The sequence below is a fragment of the Drosophila elegans genome, unplaced genomic scaffold (genome assembly GCF_018152505.1).
Source record: "Drosophila elegans isolate 14027-0461.03 unplaced genomic scaffold, ASM1815250v1 contig_476, whole genome shotgun sequence".
NCBI classification, from domain to species: Eukaryota; Metazoa; Arthropoda; class Insecta; order Diptera; family Drosophilidae; genus Drosophila; species Drosophila elegans.
Genome location: NW_024545863.1, coordinates 15,971,748 through 15,987,709, shown reverse-complemented (window position 1 = coordinate 15,987,709; position 15,962 = coordinate 15,971,748). Strand labels below are relative to the sequence as shown.

The window sequence follows — 15,962 nt, the reverse complement described above, 5'->3', positions numbered from 1 at the left end:
TAAAATGCCAACATAAGATAAATAGTATTCTCTAATATTGACCATGACCAACAAGGTCGTAGAAAGTTTATGGCATTCCCGCAAAGACTATATGGCTTTAAAATTAAAAAAAAAATATGTTTTTATTAAATTATCATTTATATTCCGTTGTTAAATAATTTAGTTCCACGGTAAATATAGTGTACTTAATAATTTACAGATTTCCTCAGGTTTTAATCATTCAATATCTACGATAACTACGATATCAAAAGAAAACTCGCAGTGGTGTAAACAGGCTATACGTTTGTGCACACACTTCAAACAATACCCTCAATGCTCGGCACTTTCGATTATACTGTGTTGAAAGTAATCGATAGACACATCCAAATACCGATACCAAAAATGGCGTCGCCAGCGATTCAATAATTTCCCAGTTGCCGTGAGAAAATTGAATTTGAAATGCAGCTAATTGAGCCCCCAAGTCGGAGCGAGTGAAATGTGAGATTAATTAGCGGACACCGAAGAGCCCAAGGCATGCAAAAGAAGCCCATCCCAGGCAGGAATCCACACCGAAGTCAAGGGAAGCGGACATGGCAGCGGTCGCGAATGCAAGTGGTGCACCTGTTCCAGCGACTGCAGCCGCCCCTGGAGGAGGAGGAGGGGGTGTGGCTGGCGTTGGAGGAGCAGGTGCCCAGTTCCGGGAAATCCACAAGAACACATGGCTGAAGCGTCTGACGGCAGATGGCAAACGGTTGACCGTCGGCCCCAAGGTGGGTGTCCAAATATTCGCCGTAATCCATGGATACTTTATGCCCAATCTTACAGAAATCGGAGTGCAGCTGGGTGGTTTTCTGCGTCCACGACGATACGGAAGCCCTGCTGGAGGGCTATGCGGAACCAAGACAGGCGGCAGGACATCTACCAGAGTGGGTCGTTTCTCTGCGGGAAACCCTGCACATCTCCCATGCCCTCATCCCCAATTCCCATGAGTTTGAGTTTGTGGTCACGCTCAGCCACGAGGTGTTGCGATTCCATGCTGTCTCTTGGTAAACACAGAAAACGCCTCACACGCAACAGCGATTAAGATTGCACCACTCTCAACTTACTTTCGCTTTTTATTTCGCAGGGAAATTATGCAAGAGTGGGTGGAAACGCTGCGCTCCAAGCTGCGCGAAATGAAGATTCTGTCGCCGCGCGAAAACCTCTACACGAAGCTACCTGAAGTGCGCGCCCCACTGCTGCCCACGCGGGATCCCACATCGCCGTTGCCACCACCTCCGCCCGTTCCGGCGGCTCTGGTTCCGGGCATGGAGCGCGTGGTGGCCACCAGTAATCAGACACAGCCAGTTCCACCTCCTGAGCAGCCCTCCAGTCCAGTGCCCCCAACGCTATCTGTTCCTGCTCCCGTTCCCGCTCCCGCTCCGGCTGCCATGTCCAACACCCTGACGCAGCACCTCCTCAACATGCTCTCCGATCCCATCAGCACGTATAGCGAGCAGATCAGCGAGTCTGTAGAGCCAACCGCTGGCCAGGAGGACGCAGCGAGCGCCAAGGCAGCCTCAGAGGAGCCCCCGTCCAATAGCGATGCTGATTTGAATCTCTCGGACGACGAATACCTGTCGCCACTGCTGCGCAAGGCCTGTGTGCTCACCGAGAATGGAGTTCGAGTGGACGTCGTGGCGGCCACTGCACAGCGTGCTTCTGCCGGTAAGAAAAATACAAACAAATTTTATTATATTAATATTCGCTTGTATTAAAGAAAAACGAATTTGTGGCAATCTAAAGCGATCTTTTCAAAGACATTTTACGAATTTAAAAATCACAGACAGAGCGGTATAATACGTTTTTAACTAAACCATAGTATCTTTTATTTAATAATTCACTACATAGTTAATATCCGTGTTTTCCTAGAATCTGTTTATTAAAATCCATATACTTTCTTACACTTAATGCCCTGAAGTTGTTCAAATTTAGAAAACGTGCAAATTTAAACATAATTGAATGAAATGCCTTTAAAGTTAAACCCATAACTGCATCCAACTTACAACTAAGCGAATTATATTGTATACCCCGTTTACGAGCGAAAGTAACAAAATATATTTGTTTTCAATTCCAGATCAAATCCTTAATTTGGAACACATGCTGCAATGCGAACGGCTGATTCCCAGGTGAGCTATCCATTCCCTATAGCATCTCGGATATTTCCTCGGAGCTCTGCTGCAGGAACTTGACGACCATCTTCTTGGTGTTCGACTTGCCCTCGAAGGTGGCCAAGAAGAGTTTTCGCAGCGCGGCCAGATATTTCATCGCGCTAAGGGTCAACTCTTGGCTCTGGGCGTCCAGTTTCAGTCCGAGCACAGTTTTGTATCGCTTGCTAACTTTCGAGCGTAACTTGTCGTATCTTTGGCTAGCCTGCTCCAGCAGAGGAGCACGCTGCACCCGCTGGTAGTGATTGATATGGTCGCGAAGAAGGGCTTTAAACTGCTCGTTAAAGTGCTTCACCTGCTGATAATCGGAGTCGTCCTCGCAGAGAACACTGTACAAAGTGTCAAAGAACACCGCGGGATCTTGTCCATTGCAGAGTTGTTTTAGGGCATTGATCGAAGAGCAGGCGAAGATTCGCTTCAGGTAGCGATTCTCCTCGTCCAGCATGTAAATCTGCTCGCTTTGCATTTGAATCAAACTCTCGCTCCTTTCCCGCTTTGCTTGTAATTTTTCTATCTGACACTGAAGCTCCTGCAATTCCGTGGCCAATGCGGCATTCTCGTTGATCAACCTCTGGTTGGCCACCTCCAAACTCTCATAGGAACTGAAGGAGGACAAGTCCTCTTCATCCAGGCTCTTATCGGATCTGCAGGCTACATCTTCCCCGGAGTCTGGATGCTCCGTATTGTTATGCTTCTGCAAACTCATCTGGTGAAGAGTGCGCAAATCCAGCCGAGAACTGTTGGGATCCGTGAAAGGGTAACACAATGTTCTGCGATCATTAAGCTGCTTGTGGAGGAGCAGAAGCATATAGTTCCTGGAAAATCGTTCCTTCGATTTCGACTGCTGAAAGATGTTGAGCCATCGGGTGCAAGTGGGCACAATCTGATCCTTTTCCGGCAATCTTAGGACTAGTTTTACCACACTGGCCACCTCCTCCACAAAAAGATCATCTAGCTTCTCCTCTGTCAATGAAAACCTTTTGGCCATGCCTCACAGATTTGTAAAAGGCTACTGTTTGATTAATAGTACTTTGGTTTATCTTTTTCATCTTTTTTATTAAATAAATCTTGGCTAATCTTAATTTACACTTGCATTTTAGACCACAAACATCACGCTCTATGTCCGCTGGTGCGGCTGACAAATCAAAGAGGTTGCCACGCAAGACCCTCCACACCCAATCCTCCAGCGCCGCTGCTGCGAACAGCGAGGAATCTCAGGACAACATAACAATCATCCAGGTGTCAAACATCAGCATCAATGGCCACGAACAGCCGCCCGAACTGCCGCCCAAGAACACCATCGCAGCCGAGGTGTTTCGTTTTCCAGAGGTGAAGGCAAAGTCCCAGGCGAATGCCAAGCAGCAGCCAGCGCAGCCACATCAGGAGTATAAAAGCAATGTACAAATCATTCCGTCCAATGCCAGTAGCAGTAGCAGTACCAGTACCATTCAAGTCCTGGGCAAACAGCCCAGCAGCAGTAATCCATACACTACGCCCGTTAAGAAAAGCTCTTCCAATGGCCCCAGTCCGCAGGTTGCCGGCACCACTAAGGTTAAAGTTGTGGGCGAGGGCGAGGCCACCACCACGGTGGCTGTTTACGGCACCTGCTATCCTGCGCCCAGTGGCAGTGCCACCGTCACCGCCTGCTCCTCCTCCTCCACCACCACCTCTTCCTCTGTTATTCCTGCCAAACCGCAGACGCCGAGACTGAGCAAGAAGATAATACTCAGTGCCAACACTTCGGGCATCACGAATATCAGCGTGAATAGTGAGCAGGGCAACGACTCCATCATCAGTGGCAATGTGCACTACGAGAAGGTCTTCCTCTCCTCCAGCATTCCCATCACCACCAGAAGTAGTCCCACGAGAGCGGCAAGCTCACATAACTGCATCCAACCGGTGACTAATGGAAGTCCGGCTCTGCCTCGTCGACGCTTGGCTTCGCCGGCGGCAGCGCAGCCAGTGACGCCCAGTGCATCGGGTAGAGCGGCGCCACAGCTAACACGAGGACTAACCGAATTAGTAATTAGTTCGCGTCCCAGCAGAAGGGATTTCCACTACCTGAAGCTGCTAAACACTCCGCTGAAGACCAAGACATCCCACAAAACATCCAGCGCCACGAACAACAACATCGAGCAACAGCCGCAGCAGTCCACGCCCACCAGCTCCACCACTAGCGGGCAAGTAACGCCAGCGCAAAGGAGCAGCGCTTCCATTGCAACGGACGATAGCCAGGAGCAGCGCCGGCGCAGCTCGTCCACCTCCGATGCTCAGGCGCCTCTGCAGCGGGTCCCACAGCCGGTGACCCAGCGAAATGCTAACAACAACGAGTTTACGCCATCCCGAAACGGAGCCTTCCGCATGCAGCCTCCGCCGCAGGGAGCGCCTCCGTCCAGCACCAATCCCGTCCATCAGTCGCCCAACAAGCGATTGACCCTGCGCGAGCAGCAGGTGATGCAGCTGCGGCGGGAGATCATGCATCCGGGCGGAGTGCGCCTGAATCTCAGGCGCAAGGACTGCGTCGGCTCCATCGCCTGGGTGGATGCCTTTGGTGGCGTTTGGTAAGTCTGCGGGAACACCAAATCATCTCCGAGGTGATTGTATGTAGTCTGCTCTTAAGTTTTTACCAAAATACGTGTTGCGAGTTCTATTAACGGGCTGTACTTACAGGATTGCGGGCTGGAAGCAAAAGGAGCATCCGGTGCTCTACAATGCCCTGCACATTGGGGATCAACTGCTCTCCATCGCTGGCGTGAACATCAGCAGTGCTGCGGAGGCAAACAAGATTATCAGGAACACCAATACGCTATTTGTAAGATACTGTTGAAAAGGTTTATTAATTTGAGAACTTCCGTACATATACATTTTAATCAATGTTTGGGTTTAAATCTCAAAATGTAGGAGCGATTCCATTGTGTAATTTAATACAAAATTATCGGGAATACCAATAATCTGTTTGTAGGATATTGTTCAAAACGTTTACTAATATAACAACTTCCGTATATATACATTAAGATGGTCTCAAATATTTTGTTGTATATTTTATAGCTTTTGTCAATACACATTTTTATTCTTTCTAAAGGTAGTCTTTTTTAACTTACAAAATTTGTTGAAATTAAAAATTATATAAACATTAATTGAGATAGATTAGTTGAGATACAACTTTCAAATTTCTTACTAATTTCGCACATATATGTTTTCGATGTCCCTTAATCGTATCGTTTTTATTTAAATCGTTGATCTGATTCACAGGTTGAGGTCTTACTGCGTCGCATTCCGTTTGGCCGGGCATATGCCATTCGACGTGACCGCGAGGGCCAGTGTCTGGGACTAATTCGAGATGGAAATACGTCGACAATCGTGGACGTTGTGCCAAATAGCTTGGCCGCACGACACGGCCTTCCGCCCAAGGTGAGTGAAACAGAAATGTAGTTCTACGTAATAAATACTGATCAATGAATCCATTTCAGACGCAATCGTGCGATGGCAGCTCGCTCACCTTTTGGATGCTCACCGAGATCAATGGTCGTTCATTGAATCTGTTCTTTAAGGATCTGGAGATAAGGGATCGGCTGAACTCAGTGGGTCGGGATATTTCCATACTGGTGCAGCCGTCGGATTTGATAACCAAGCTGAAGAAGCAGCTGAAGTCGCTGCGGGGGTACAAGGATTACTTAGTGCAGTAGTCCGAAGCATTAAGGATCGATTCCATATAACCACACATAACTCGTAACTGTAATAAGCTGTTATACGCGAATCTATTTCGAATAGCTCTGGGCCAGTAATCATTCCATTTTCGCGAATATGTCAACGAACGACGCCACTATATAGTCATCTAGAATTGGTAGAATCATTTCGCTATAATACGTACTACACACCACACTTACTATGATCGGAACTACATAAAGGACTTAGGTGTAGGTGTAGGTGTAGTGTTGAGGAACATATACAAAAACAACCTATATATATATTTTTGCAAAATTTTATATAAACTCATACATATATACAACAAATTGATCATATATATATATATATATATAGATATATATACACCATATGTTTAGCTAACACTTTGAGAGGTTACCAAATTTACACCTTAAATTTGTTTGGATGCGGAAAAGATATAAGAAATTTACAACATGAAATTCAAGTATTTTAGGTTAACATATACACGCGTATCACACACACACAAACACACACACACCTGTGCAACTTAGTATCCTTATGCAATATTGGAGTGCCTCTGATTTTGTTCATTGATGTTGTTTTCTTTCATGTTTCCATTTGTTTCGTGCGAAAAGACAAAAGCAGCATCTGTCGTAACTTTTAAGATGTGATAAAAATGAGTACTCAAATTTAGGCAATTTTTAACGGTACATTTGTAAATGCTTTTTGATTTATTTTATATATAAGTTTCAGTGGGTAATTTCAAAATATACATATTATTACTGATGTAACGACCTTGCGATACATTCATTAAAGCAATTTCACACAAATCACTGACAAACTGTTCCCCTTTTGGCCCGCGTTGCCTTTTGCCTCCAGACTCGGAAATTGTATACATTCGTGTCCAGTTTGGAGTACACAAATATGGGCATGGAGTTGGACATCACCCAAATGGTTCCCTCTTCATCGATCTGTAAAGTAATTTAGTTGTTAATTACTCTAAAGACGGAATACTTTGGCTTACCGTCAAGTCGCTAGGATAAATCATTTCTCTTGCATTTGAATACACAGATCCATGGTTTTCCGCTGACGACGGCTTGCTGGTCTTCCAGCAGCCCACTCCGCTCTTCTGCACTTCGGCAAAGAAGATCACACCGGTCCCCGGATCGTACTCGTGCATGGTGGACTGTGTGGATGAACCACGGCTTCCTAGCATTTGAAAATCACTGCCGTGATCGGAGCGCGCCGCATTGGACTCCTGCTGCAGCACTCTGTTGGACACCAGAAACTCATTCGTGCTGGCCATGGGATGGAAGTAGACGTTGCGGCTGCCATCTGGTTGATGTGGTCCCAAAGTGGTCGAGAAAATGCCGTCATCCCAGCGGAATTTCTGTCCGCCAATGTTCAGATCGTCAGAGAGCGGGTCAAAGTTGAAGAAGCTGTGCTCAAAGGACCAAATTCTATCGTCTCGCAGGTGATAAACGTGCAAACGGCGATTGACCAGATCCGGGATATAAGCATAGGCATCGCCGCAATTTCCCGCCTGCACATCAACGGTGATGCTGGCCATTCCGCGACCAATTTCCACAATGCTCTGCGGGATCTCGAAGCGCTTCAGCACTCGATCCGTGGCCAAATCGACCACCCAGATACTGGGGCGCCGAATCTGTTGGCGGTTATCTAAGGTAGGGAATTTAAAATTAATTAGTTTAAAAGTTTTTCCCACTTTCAAAATGGAACTAGGTTTTAGTTTTATAGACAAATAGTGTGCAATTCATAAACTCAATGTTACATACAATAATTACAAAAGATTATTGACACTAACAAAAAGAACCACTGCAAATGAAATTAATAATTAAACACAATAGAGCAATGTGACTCACTCATGAGGAAATCACCACCATAAATAAGGTTTTTAATGGAGTGATCTGGCTTTAACCTGAAAAGTCATTAGATCTTTCATAAACTTAAATTATCTGGCACTCACTTGGGTACTCCAGCATTCCAGTGTCGACGAACCAAAGTCGCTGGCAGGCATCCACTGAGGTCCTGTAGACGGACACCAGATGCTCCGCACTCACGTTGAACTGGTTCAAGGCGAAGTTGGGATAGGCTCGGAGAATGGGACTCTGCCTCCGTCCATCTCTGGCCAGATCGATATAGTTCAGGGTGGACGGAATGCCCTCCTGCCGCCTGGGAGTCGTGATGAAGAGGCGTCCCCTAAAGTGAGTGACACCCTGGGGCACATTGTTGTATTGAATGAAGGCGCCACTATTGTTAACACCGGAATCGGAGGTCTTCAAACAAGGACGAGAATGGTGAGCATGAGGATCTATATATAGAAAGATACTACGTAGTTATTATTTGTTTTACATAGATGTATTTTAAAACTAAAGAAAGTGCAAGATATAGTCATCTCAACATGGCCTTTATCTCAGCCTTTTTTGTTACTTTTGGTTAATTTTTAAAAATAGTATATTTTTAATAATTAATTTTTAAATATATATTATTTTAATTATATCCTTTATTTTTTAGTTTTCGAGTTATTTTGATCAACAATTTAAAAATGCAATACAAAGAACGCTTTTAAAACAACAGCTTAATCTCTTACTAAAGCTCAACTTGAAATTTTGGGTACGTGTTTTAATACATACTTGTTGTCTGCGTCATCGAATATACAAAATTGTTAAGCGTAAATTGTTAATTGGACTCACCTGAGTTGTCCCCGCGATTTAAAAAGTCCATCTGCTTCCATTTAAAGACCTCAATCATGGGTTCTGCAAAGGTTGGCAATTGAAACCCTGCCATCATGCAGAGTAACAGAAGCTGTGTCGATAACATTTCTTTGTCTTCGCTATAGAACCTTAATGAAGCTTTGTTCGTTCGTCTTTCCAGGCTGAGATTTCATTAGCAACTGATACATTAAGTGATCCACAGACGTGCTCTGTACCTCGAAATGTGCAATTATAAGAGAAGTGAGACTCTCCCATTATATTTCATCTCCAAAGCTTTCGGTCAACACTAAAAATTAAAAATTAAAACTAAAACTAAACACTAAGTGATAGAATGCGTTGAAAGCCTAGCAAAATTAAATTAAAAGTTTTTTTTCCACTAAAAATTATATTTGAGCCAACACCAATAGACCATTCGAATGGCTAATGTAATATTTTTTCCGTACCAGTCAGTATTTTTTCCTTTCGAAGATGAAGAATGTCAATCGTTCTTTTGAAAACTCAATATTGCGATATTGCCATTTAGAAGATATATTAATTTTTGGAAAATAACTTTCACCTTTTTTGTTTTTCTATTTGATTCAGGCCACAAGACAAATTTAAGGATGCTATAAAAATAAGGACTTAAATTTGTCAATTTCAACGGTGCATATATTTTGTACAAAAGTTTCAGTGGGTAATTTCGATTCACTTAAGTATATATTGTTACTTATTTAACTAACGTGGGCAACATCCATTCGAGCGATTCCTCTTAAATCACTCACAAACTGTTCCCCTTTTCGCCAGCGAAGCCTTTTGCTTCCAAATGCGAAAGTTGTATACATTGGTGTCCAGCGTGGAGTAAATAAAGATGGGCATGGAGTTGGACATCACCCAAATAGTTCCTTCCTCGTCGATCTGTAAAAATAACGATCAATAAAATATGACTGTTATTGTGTTTCACTTCTCTGACCTTCTTTTTAGCTATAAAGTATTAAATCAGGTTCAGGATCAATAGTATGAATAGTATAGATTTCATTCTATTTAGTTTAGATCTCAGTTATTAAGTTCTATAAGTTTATTCTGTCAGTTACATTCAATAATATCTAACTATTATTTTAAAAGTTATTAGCATAAATATAAATTTTTTCATAGGGCATATTTATTATTTTGAAATTGGTTAACTAAGTAATGGGTATCACTTGACTGTAGCGATTATTTTTGTTTTATATCTGTGATAAATAAAATTTCCGAAATGATAAAAAAAAGAAACAACACAAAATACTTATATACCCTCGATTGTTTTAGTTAACAACCCCATAAAGTATTTATATTCATAAACAGCATCACTATCGATCTATAAACCCTATAAAGTATTTATACTCTTAATAAGCATCACTATCGATCTAGACACTTTAAATTGAAAATTAATAGTTTCGCTCACCGACAAGTCACTGGGGTAGATCATATCCCTTGCATTGGAGTCCACAGTGCCATAGTTTTCCGCCGAGATCGGCTTGCTGGTCTTCCAGCAGCCCACTCCGTTTTTCTGGATCTCAGCGAAGAAGATCACTCCGGTTCTTGGATCGTATCCGTGCATCGTGGACTGTGTGGACGGACCGCGGCTTCCCAGAACCCGGAAATCGTTTCCGTGATCTGAGCGCGCAGCATTGGACTCCTGCTGCAAAACGCGGTTGGACACCACAAACTCATGCGTACTGGCCATGGGATGGAAGTAGACGTCCCGGCTGCCATCTGGCTTGTGTGCTCCCAAGGTGACTGAGAAGATGCCGTCATCCCAGCGGAAGGTCTGTCCTCCAATGCTCAGATCCCCGGAAAGCGGATCGAAGTTGAAGTAGTTGTGCTCGAAGGACCACATCCGATCGTTTCGCAGGTGATAGACGTACAGTCGCCGGTACACCAGATCGGGAATATAGGCGTAGGCCTCGTCGCACTTTCCCGCCTGCACATCGACGGTGATGCTGGCCAATCCGCGACCCGTCTCCGCAATGCTCTCCGGGATGTCGAAGCGCTTCAGCACTCGATCGGTGGCCAAATCGACCACCCAGATACTGGGACGACGAATCTGTTGCCGGTTATCTAAAAGGGAGAATTTGTAATAATTTAGATTGGTAAATTTGATCCTTGTAGAGGGAATTAAAGTTTTATACAAATGTTTGTAAAGCTGAAATTGAGCTCTATGAAGGCACATAGAATACTTCTATATATCAAACAAAACACCTCTTAATGGGCAAAAAAGTCATAATCGCATTTTCAGCATAGAAAATTTCTGATATTTTGTGAATAAATATAAATAAATACTCTTTCTATTCGGACTATATCAGCTGGGTATTTAAACTTTTTGCCTACACAGGCATTTTCTTAAGCAGCGTTCCGAATGGGAATATTTAAAAAGAGAATTTATTTAGTAGAATGTTTAATCATTTTTCGTCATAAAATTTGATTAACAAATGTGGTATGCTGAACGGTAACTCTTCACCACTTATTTCGTTGTTAAGAGGAGTTTTTTTTTGATATATTTAGAATTTTTAAAATCTGTATGAGCTGAGAATAAAAGTATTGAAATTTAAAAGTTAATTTTAAATAATAAATGAGTATTAGACCATAAAAAAAGAAGGCTGGACTTGACTTTGGTATTGATAAGGCGCAAATACATTTATACTCACATGGAATAAAAATAGCCTAATACAATCTGACTATTAAATCAGAAAACAATGAGAGCCCTATAGAAATGCTATTACAGGGTCGCATAAATTAGAAGCGAATAATCAGCTTCGAGTGTAGCAAACTCACTTGGGTACTCCAGCATTCCAGTGTCGATAAACCAAAGTCGCTGGCAGGCATCCACGGAGGTCCTGTATACGGACACCAGGTTTTCCGCACTCGCGTTGAACTGGTTGAGCTCAAAGTTGGGATAGGCCCGCAGCTTGGGGCTCCGATCTAGTCCATCCTTGGCCAAATCGATGTAGTTCAAGGTGGACGGGATGCCCACCCGTCGTCGCGGCATCGTGACAAAAAGGCGTCCCCGGAAGTGAGTCGTTCCCATTGGGACATTGTTGTACGGAATGTAGGGGGCATTGGGGTCATCACTACCCACACGGTTATTTATGACCACCGGCGAATCGCGGGAGGTCATAGTCTCACGCTTCCGACGTGAATACCTTCCTGGGAAGACAACCGGAGCTTGGGAAAAAGGTTAAAAAATAAGTCAATATATTGAACAAGTTTTTTTTATATTTCATATAAATAAAGCGGCAAACTTAAGTACAATAATATTGTAACTTAAATAGAAATCCGCTATAAATTATAGTGTTAATTATAGTACAAATCAAAGTTTCTAGAAAATATTAAAATCCGCTCAAATTAGATCCAAACTAAAGTTATTAAGGCAATGATTAATTAAGCCATAAATTTCGTATGCAATTTATTAGATTTACTCAATGAGCCATACATTACGTATACATACCAATTGAACGACTGGCGTAATAATTATAAATATATTTCTGTTTTTTATTATAAAACGTTATCCTAACGCTACAAGTTTGGAACTTCTAAGTTAATGTGCTAGTACATTTTATTATGTAGTAAAATAAAAAACTAGCAAACTTACTTTGCATTTAGCTATTAAAATTGTTTCCTGACTCACCTGAGAAGCTGGGTCTGTCTGGTCTGCCGGTTAGCCCCGAATGTCCATCGCCACGATTGTAGAAGTCCATCTGCTTCCATTTGAAGACCTCTATCATGGGATCAGCTTCAGCCTTGGAAAGCAGTTGTAACCCCGCGATTAGGCACAGAATCAGTAGTTGCGGCGATAACATTGCTTTTCGTTTGCTGGCTAACTTAATCAAGCTCGGCTCGTTCGCCTTGCCAGGTTGAGACTTCAATAGCAACTGAAAGCCAATATATTCCCAACTGAAATCTACACGCTCTGCAGCTCGAAAGTTAAATATTAAAATTGATAAGGGAAGTGCGACTCTCACGAGTTCTCAAACCGGTTCTACGACTCGTTAGCCTAATAACATTGCCAATACTAATCGACACTATAGATTAAATTACCTTCGTAATTATAATTCAAATGATAGAAAAGTGTTAATTAGTTAATAATTTGTTTATCAACAAACAATTTTTACTTTTCACCTAAAAATATTTCATTTATTTATTTATTTTATTTTAATATTTTAAACAAATTTAAATAAAAAAAAATGATTTAAAGTTTTAACATCATCAAGCCGTAATAATATAAAACAAAATATTTCTTAATCATAAAACGTAAGTTTACGCGTGTGCTGAATTATTAAGAACAAGGTCATTAACCCCATATTTAAGTTCGGGACAAAATGACATTATATTCATATCATAGGTACATGTGCAGCCCACATTGTGCAATAATAAATTACGATTTTTTTTTGTATAAACACTGGTTGCTATTCATTAATCAATATTATTGATGAGCAATAAAAAAAAGTGAAAGTTGAAGAAGTTTCACCAACCAATTCTATTGTGATTTGTTCATTTATATATTTACATATTTGGATAACCTACTGATAACATAAAATTTCGTGTTAATTTTGTATCTGTTTTAATACCTATTTGTAGTCACTGAGATAAATCATTTACATTTTTGTTCAAACAAATTTTCACCATGCCAAGCGGATTTTTTTTAATTATGATTGTAATTAAAATTCTGCAATATTCATTTATTGATAAAACAAGAATATAATTGGCGCCAAGCTATTCAAAACCAGGATTGCTTGTAATCGATTGCCCAGCAATTATCGGTAATCCAATCGATATCGATATCAGACATGCAATTGTGTAAATAAGTGTAAACGGGGCTTTTGCAAGATGCGGTTTAATTTGTTTGTCAACGCGTTAAAACTGCTGAACAGCACAAAAAAGCCCAATTTATTGGTTGTGAACGTGCGCAGCTTGACCAGCGCCGCCCCAACCAGTGATGCAGTTGCTCCGACCACACGTCCGCCGCCCGTGGAGGCCAGGAATCCCGGAGAGGAGCAGCGATCGCTGCACATCGCCGTAATCGGGGTGCCCAATGTGGGCAAGAGCACGTTCATCAACAACACGGTCAACCACCGCGTGTGCCCCACCTCGGCCAAGGTGCACACCACCCGCCAGTCGAGCACGGCCATTTGCACCACCGGTCAGACGCAGTTGGTCTTCTACGACACTCCGGGACTGGTGACCCAGCACGAGATCCGCCGGCACCATTTGGACCAGAGCTTCAAGAGCGCCTACCGCCATGCCATCCAGCATGCGGACATCATTGCAGTGGTCCACGATGCCTCAAACGGCTGGACGCGGAAGGAGTTGCACCCCACAGTCCTGGACACGCTGAAGGCGTACAGCCACCTGCCCAGCTTCCTGGTGCTCAACAAGATTGATGCCCTGAAATCGAAGCGGATGCTCCTGGACCTCATCAAGACCCTGACCAACGACACCCTGACTGCGGGCAAGCGAGCAGCTCCGGGTAGCACTGCAGTTGATCCGCCGGCGAAGGAAGTGCGCCTCAACAAGCGGGAATTCAGTTGGAGTCACTTCAGCGACGTCTTCCTCGTCTCCGCCATGACGGGCAGCGGCCTGCAGGAGCTGCAGCACTACCTGGTGGGCCAGGCCAAGCCCAGGGCCTGGAAGTATCCAGCCGACAAGCACACCGACTCCAGACCGGAGGCTCAGATTGTGGAGAGCGTGCGAGCCCGCCTGCTGGACTACTTGCCGCAGGAGATTCCCTACAACCTCAAGTGCGAGCTGGAGTACTACAGTGTGGAGAAGAGTAAGCAGGAGACAGGCCTACCTTTTGCAAAGCTAGAGTCCTGAGATGATAGTACTAATACAAGTAGCCTAGGTGTTAAACCGCAAATTCTTCAGCATAATTATAGCCCATTTGCTTTGTGTTTAGACTCAAATAAGACGAAACTCATCTATAGAATATGCGGTTTGATTCGCCCATCTGTTAAGAATCCTATTCTGAAGAATTCATAGTTAAGCACAGACCAAAAAGCTTTATATTTCCATACTGCTAGTTAGGTTAGGTTTATAATCCAAACGCGAATTCTTCAGCATAGAATTGACCAACTTGACATTAGTATTATCATTTATCATTGTATAATCGCTTTGTTTTAGATCCTTTCTTACTCCGTTCTCTTTTGCAGATGTGATTTACACCTCCGTGCAGGTGCAGTGCCCGACGACGCGAATTGAGCGCCTGATTTGCGGCGAGGGCAACGGCAAGTTGCGCCAAATCACAGAGCGGGTGACCTCTGACCTGGTGGAGATGTTCGGCCAGGCGGTGTCGCTCACCATCTCGACGGTTGCCAAGGGCAAGAAGAGCCCATCCTAAGCAGTTGTTGTTGATTACTTTATTGTACTTTATTTGTAACGTTACATAAACCTAAGAGTTCACAAAAGCTTCAAATGCGCCACCAGTTTGTCCAGATCCTCGGCTGGGGCGGGACCCAATCCCAGCACGGTGGCCGTTCCCGATTCCAGCTGCGTGCGACCGGCATCCCGCACCATGGCGGCCACCACGTTCGCCTCCTGGGCCTGCCGTTCCAGTGAGCTCAACTGCTCGAAGTTGTCCACGCGCAGGACAATCTTTGGCTGGCCCAGGCGGCACCATCGCTGCAGGATGGCCTTCTGGAGCTTGGTACCCTGCTCCGAGCCCTGGTAGCACATAACTGCCGCGTGGGCACACTGCGCCGCCGTCTTGCCTTTGGACATTTTGAGGTCGGACCGCACCACCAGGGCCAGTTTGGTGGACTTGCCGAAGGACAAACTGTTGCTGAGGAACTTCTGCAGGATGCTACTTGACGTGGGCATATTTCTGGCTCTGCTGCTCCACGTACTTCTGCATACAAGCCCGGAACTCCTTCACCTTGTCCTGGCAGGCCCGCCAGTCGCCCGTTTCGGCAATGCACTCCTGCACCTTGTAGTGGAGCTCTATGCAACCGGTCTTCTTCAGCATCAGTTCCACTGGATCCTGATCCGTCGCTGCGGACATTTTCTTCTGCACGCAGCCGGCTGAAATTGCTATTGCTCCAATTCGTTTCGAATTACGAAATTCGGCCAGGGTTGCCAACGCATCGCATAGATTAACGATAGTTTTCGATTACTGTAGTGCGATATAAGTTTGGCACTAAGGTACCGCATTTTGTATAAAAGCGCACTAAATATATATGAAATTGTATATAAAGGCTTACAATTTCAGCCATCATGTGAAGGGCAAAAACAAATAAGCGCAAATTTATGTATGTTAGTAAGTTATTGGAAAATATTCGATATAGAAAACAGAAAAACAATAAATTCTATATGTATGTATTTTAAAAAATAAAAGTCGAGTACAATGTGTTTATTTATTTATATG

The 15,962-nt window shown here is 43.7% G+C and overlaps 7 protein-coding genes across 7 annotated transcripts; 2 read left to right on the top strand and 5 right to left on the bottom strand.

The window, feature by feature from the left end:
- The first annotated feature begins 364 nt into the window (after positions 1–364).
- Positions 365–6,682, top strand: LOC108134959 (proline-rich protein 36). Its single transcript, XM_017255486.2, has 8 exons — positions 365–749; positions 805–1,025; positions 1,106–1,686; positions 2,096–2,147; positions 3,287–4,747; positions 4,857–4,998; positions 5,439–5,597; positions 5,657–6,682. The coding sequence occupies exons 1-8, from the start codon at positions 570–572 to the stop codon at positions 5,870–5,872; spliced, it is 3,012 nt and encodes a 1,003-aa protein (XP_017110975.1). The 5' UTR covers positions 365–569; the 3' UTR covers positions 5,873–6,682.
- On the bottom strand, positions 2,141–3,210 carry LOC108134984. The gene has a single exon (XM_017255519.2). It carries the CDS (start codon positions 3,172–3,174, stop codon positions 2,164–2,166), a length of 1,011 nt encoding a protein of 336 aa, XP_017111008.1. The 5' UTR covers positions 3,175–3,210; the 3' UTR covers positions 2,141–2,163.
- LOC108134976 (L-dopachrome tautomerase yellow-f-like) lies at positions 6,551–8,767 on the bottom strand. The gene is made up of 4 exons (XM_017255508.2): positions 8,567–8,767; positions 7,840–8,184; positions 6,877–7,532; positions 6,551–6,823 (listed from the first exon to the last, which is right to left on the bottom strand). The coding sequence occupies exons 1-4, from the start codon at positions 8,691–8,693 to the stop codon at positions 6,683–6,685; spliced, it is 1,269 nt and encodes a 422-aa protein (XP_017110997.1). The 5' UTR covers positions 8,694–8,767; the 3' UTR covers positions 6,551–6,682.
- Positions 8,768–9,217: 450 nt separating this feature from the next.
- Positions 9,218–12,479, bottom strand: LOC108134967 (L-dopachrome tautomerase yellow-f2). Its single transcript, XM_017255498.2, has 4 exons — positions 12,231–12,479; positions 11,378–11,767; positions 10,008–10,663; positions 9,218–9,481 (listed from the first exon to the last, which is right to left on the bottom strand). Exons 1-4 carry the CDS (start codon positions 12,400–12,402, stop codon positions 9,341–9,343), a joined length of 1,359 nt encoding a protein of 452 aa, XP_017110987.1. The 5' UTR covers positions 12,403–12,479; the 3' UTR covers positions 9,218–9,340.
- A 910-nt stretch (positions 12,480–13,389) lies between these two features.
- Positions 13,390–15,006, top strand: LOC108135863 (GTPase Era, mitochondrial). The gene is made up of 2 exons (XM_017256766.2): positions 13,390–14,372; positions 14,752–15,006. Exons 1-2 carry the CDS (start codon positions 13,430–13,432, stop codon positions 14,937–14,939), a joined length of 1,131 nt encoding a protein of 376 aa, XP_017112255.1. The 5' UTR covers positions 13,390–13,429; the 3' UTR covers positions 14,940–15,006.
- On the bottom strand, positions 14,944–15,418 carry LOC108135872 (peptidyl-tRNA hydrolase 2, mitochondrial). Its single transcript, XM_017256776.2, has one exon. It carries the CDS (start codon positions 15,416–15,418, stop codon positions 14,999–15,001), a length of 420 nt encoding a protein of 139 aa, XP_017112265.1. The 3' UTR covers positions 14,944–14,998.
- Positions 15,402–15,670, bottom strand: LOC108135881 (cytochrome c oxidase assembly factor 4 homolog, mitochondrial). The gene has a single exon (XM_017256788.2). The coding sequence runs from the start codon at positions 15,597–15,599 to the stop codon at positions 15,402–15,404; it is 198 nt and encodes a 65-aa protein (XP_017112277.1). The 5' UTR covers positions 15,600–15,670.
- Positions 15,671–15,962: the final 292 nt, after the last annotated feature.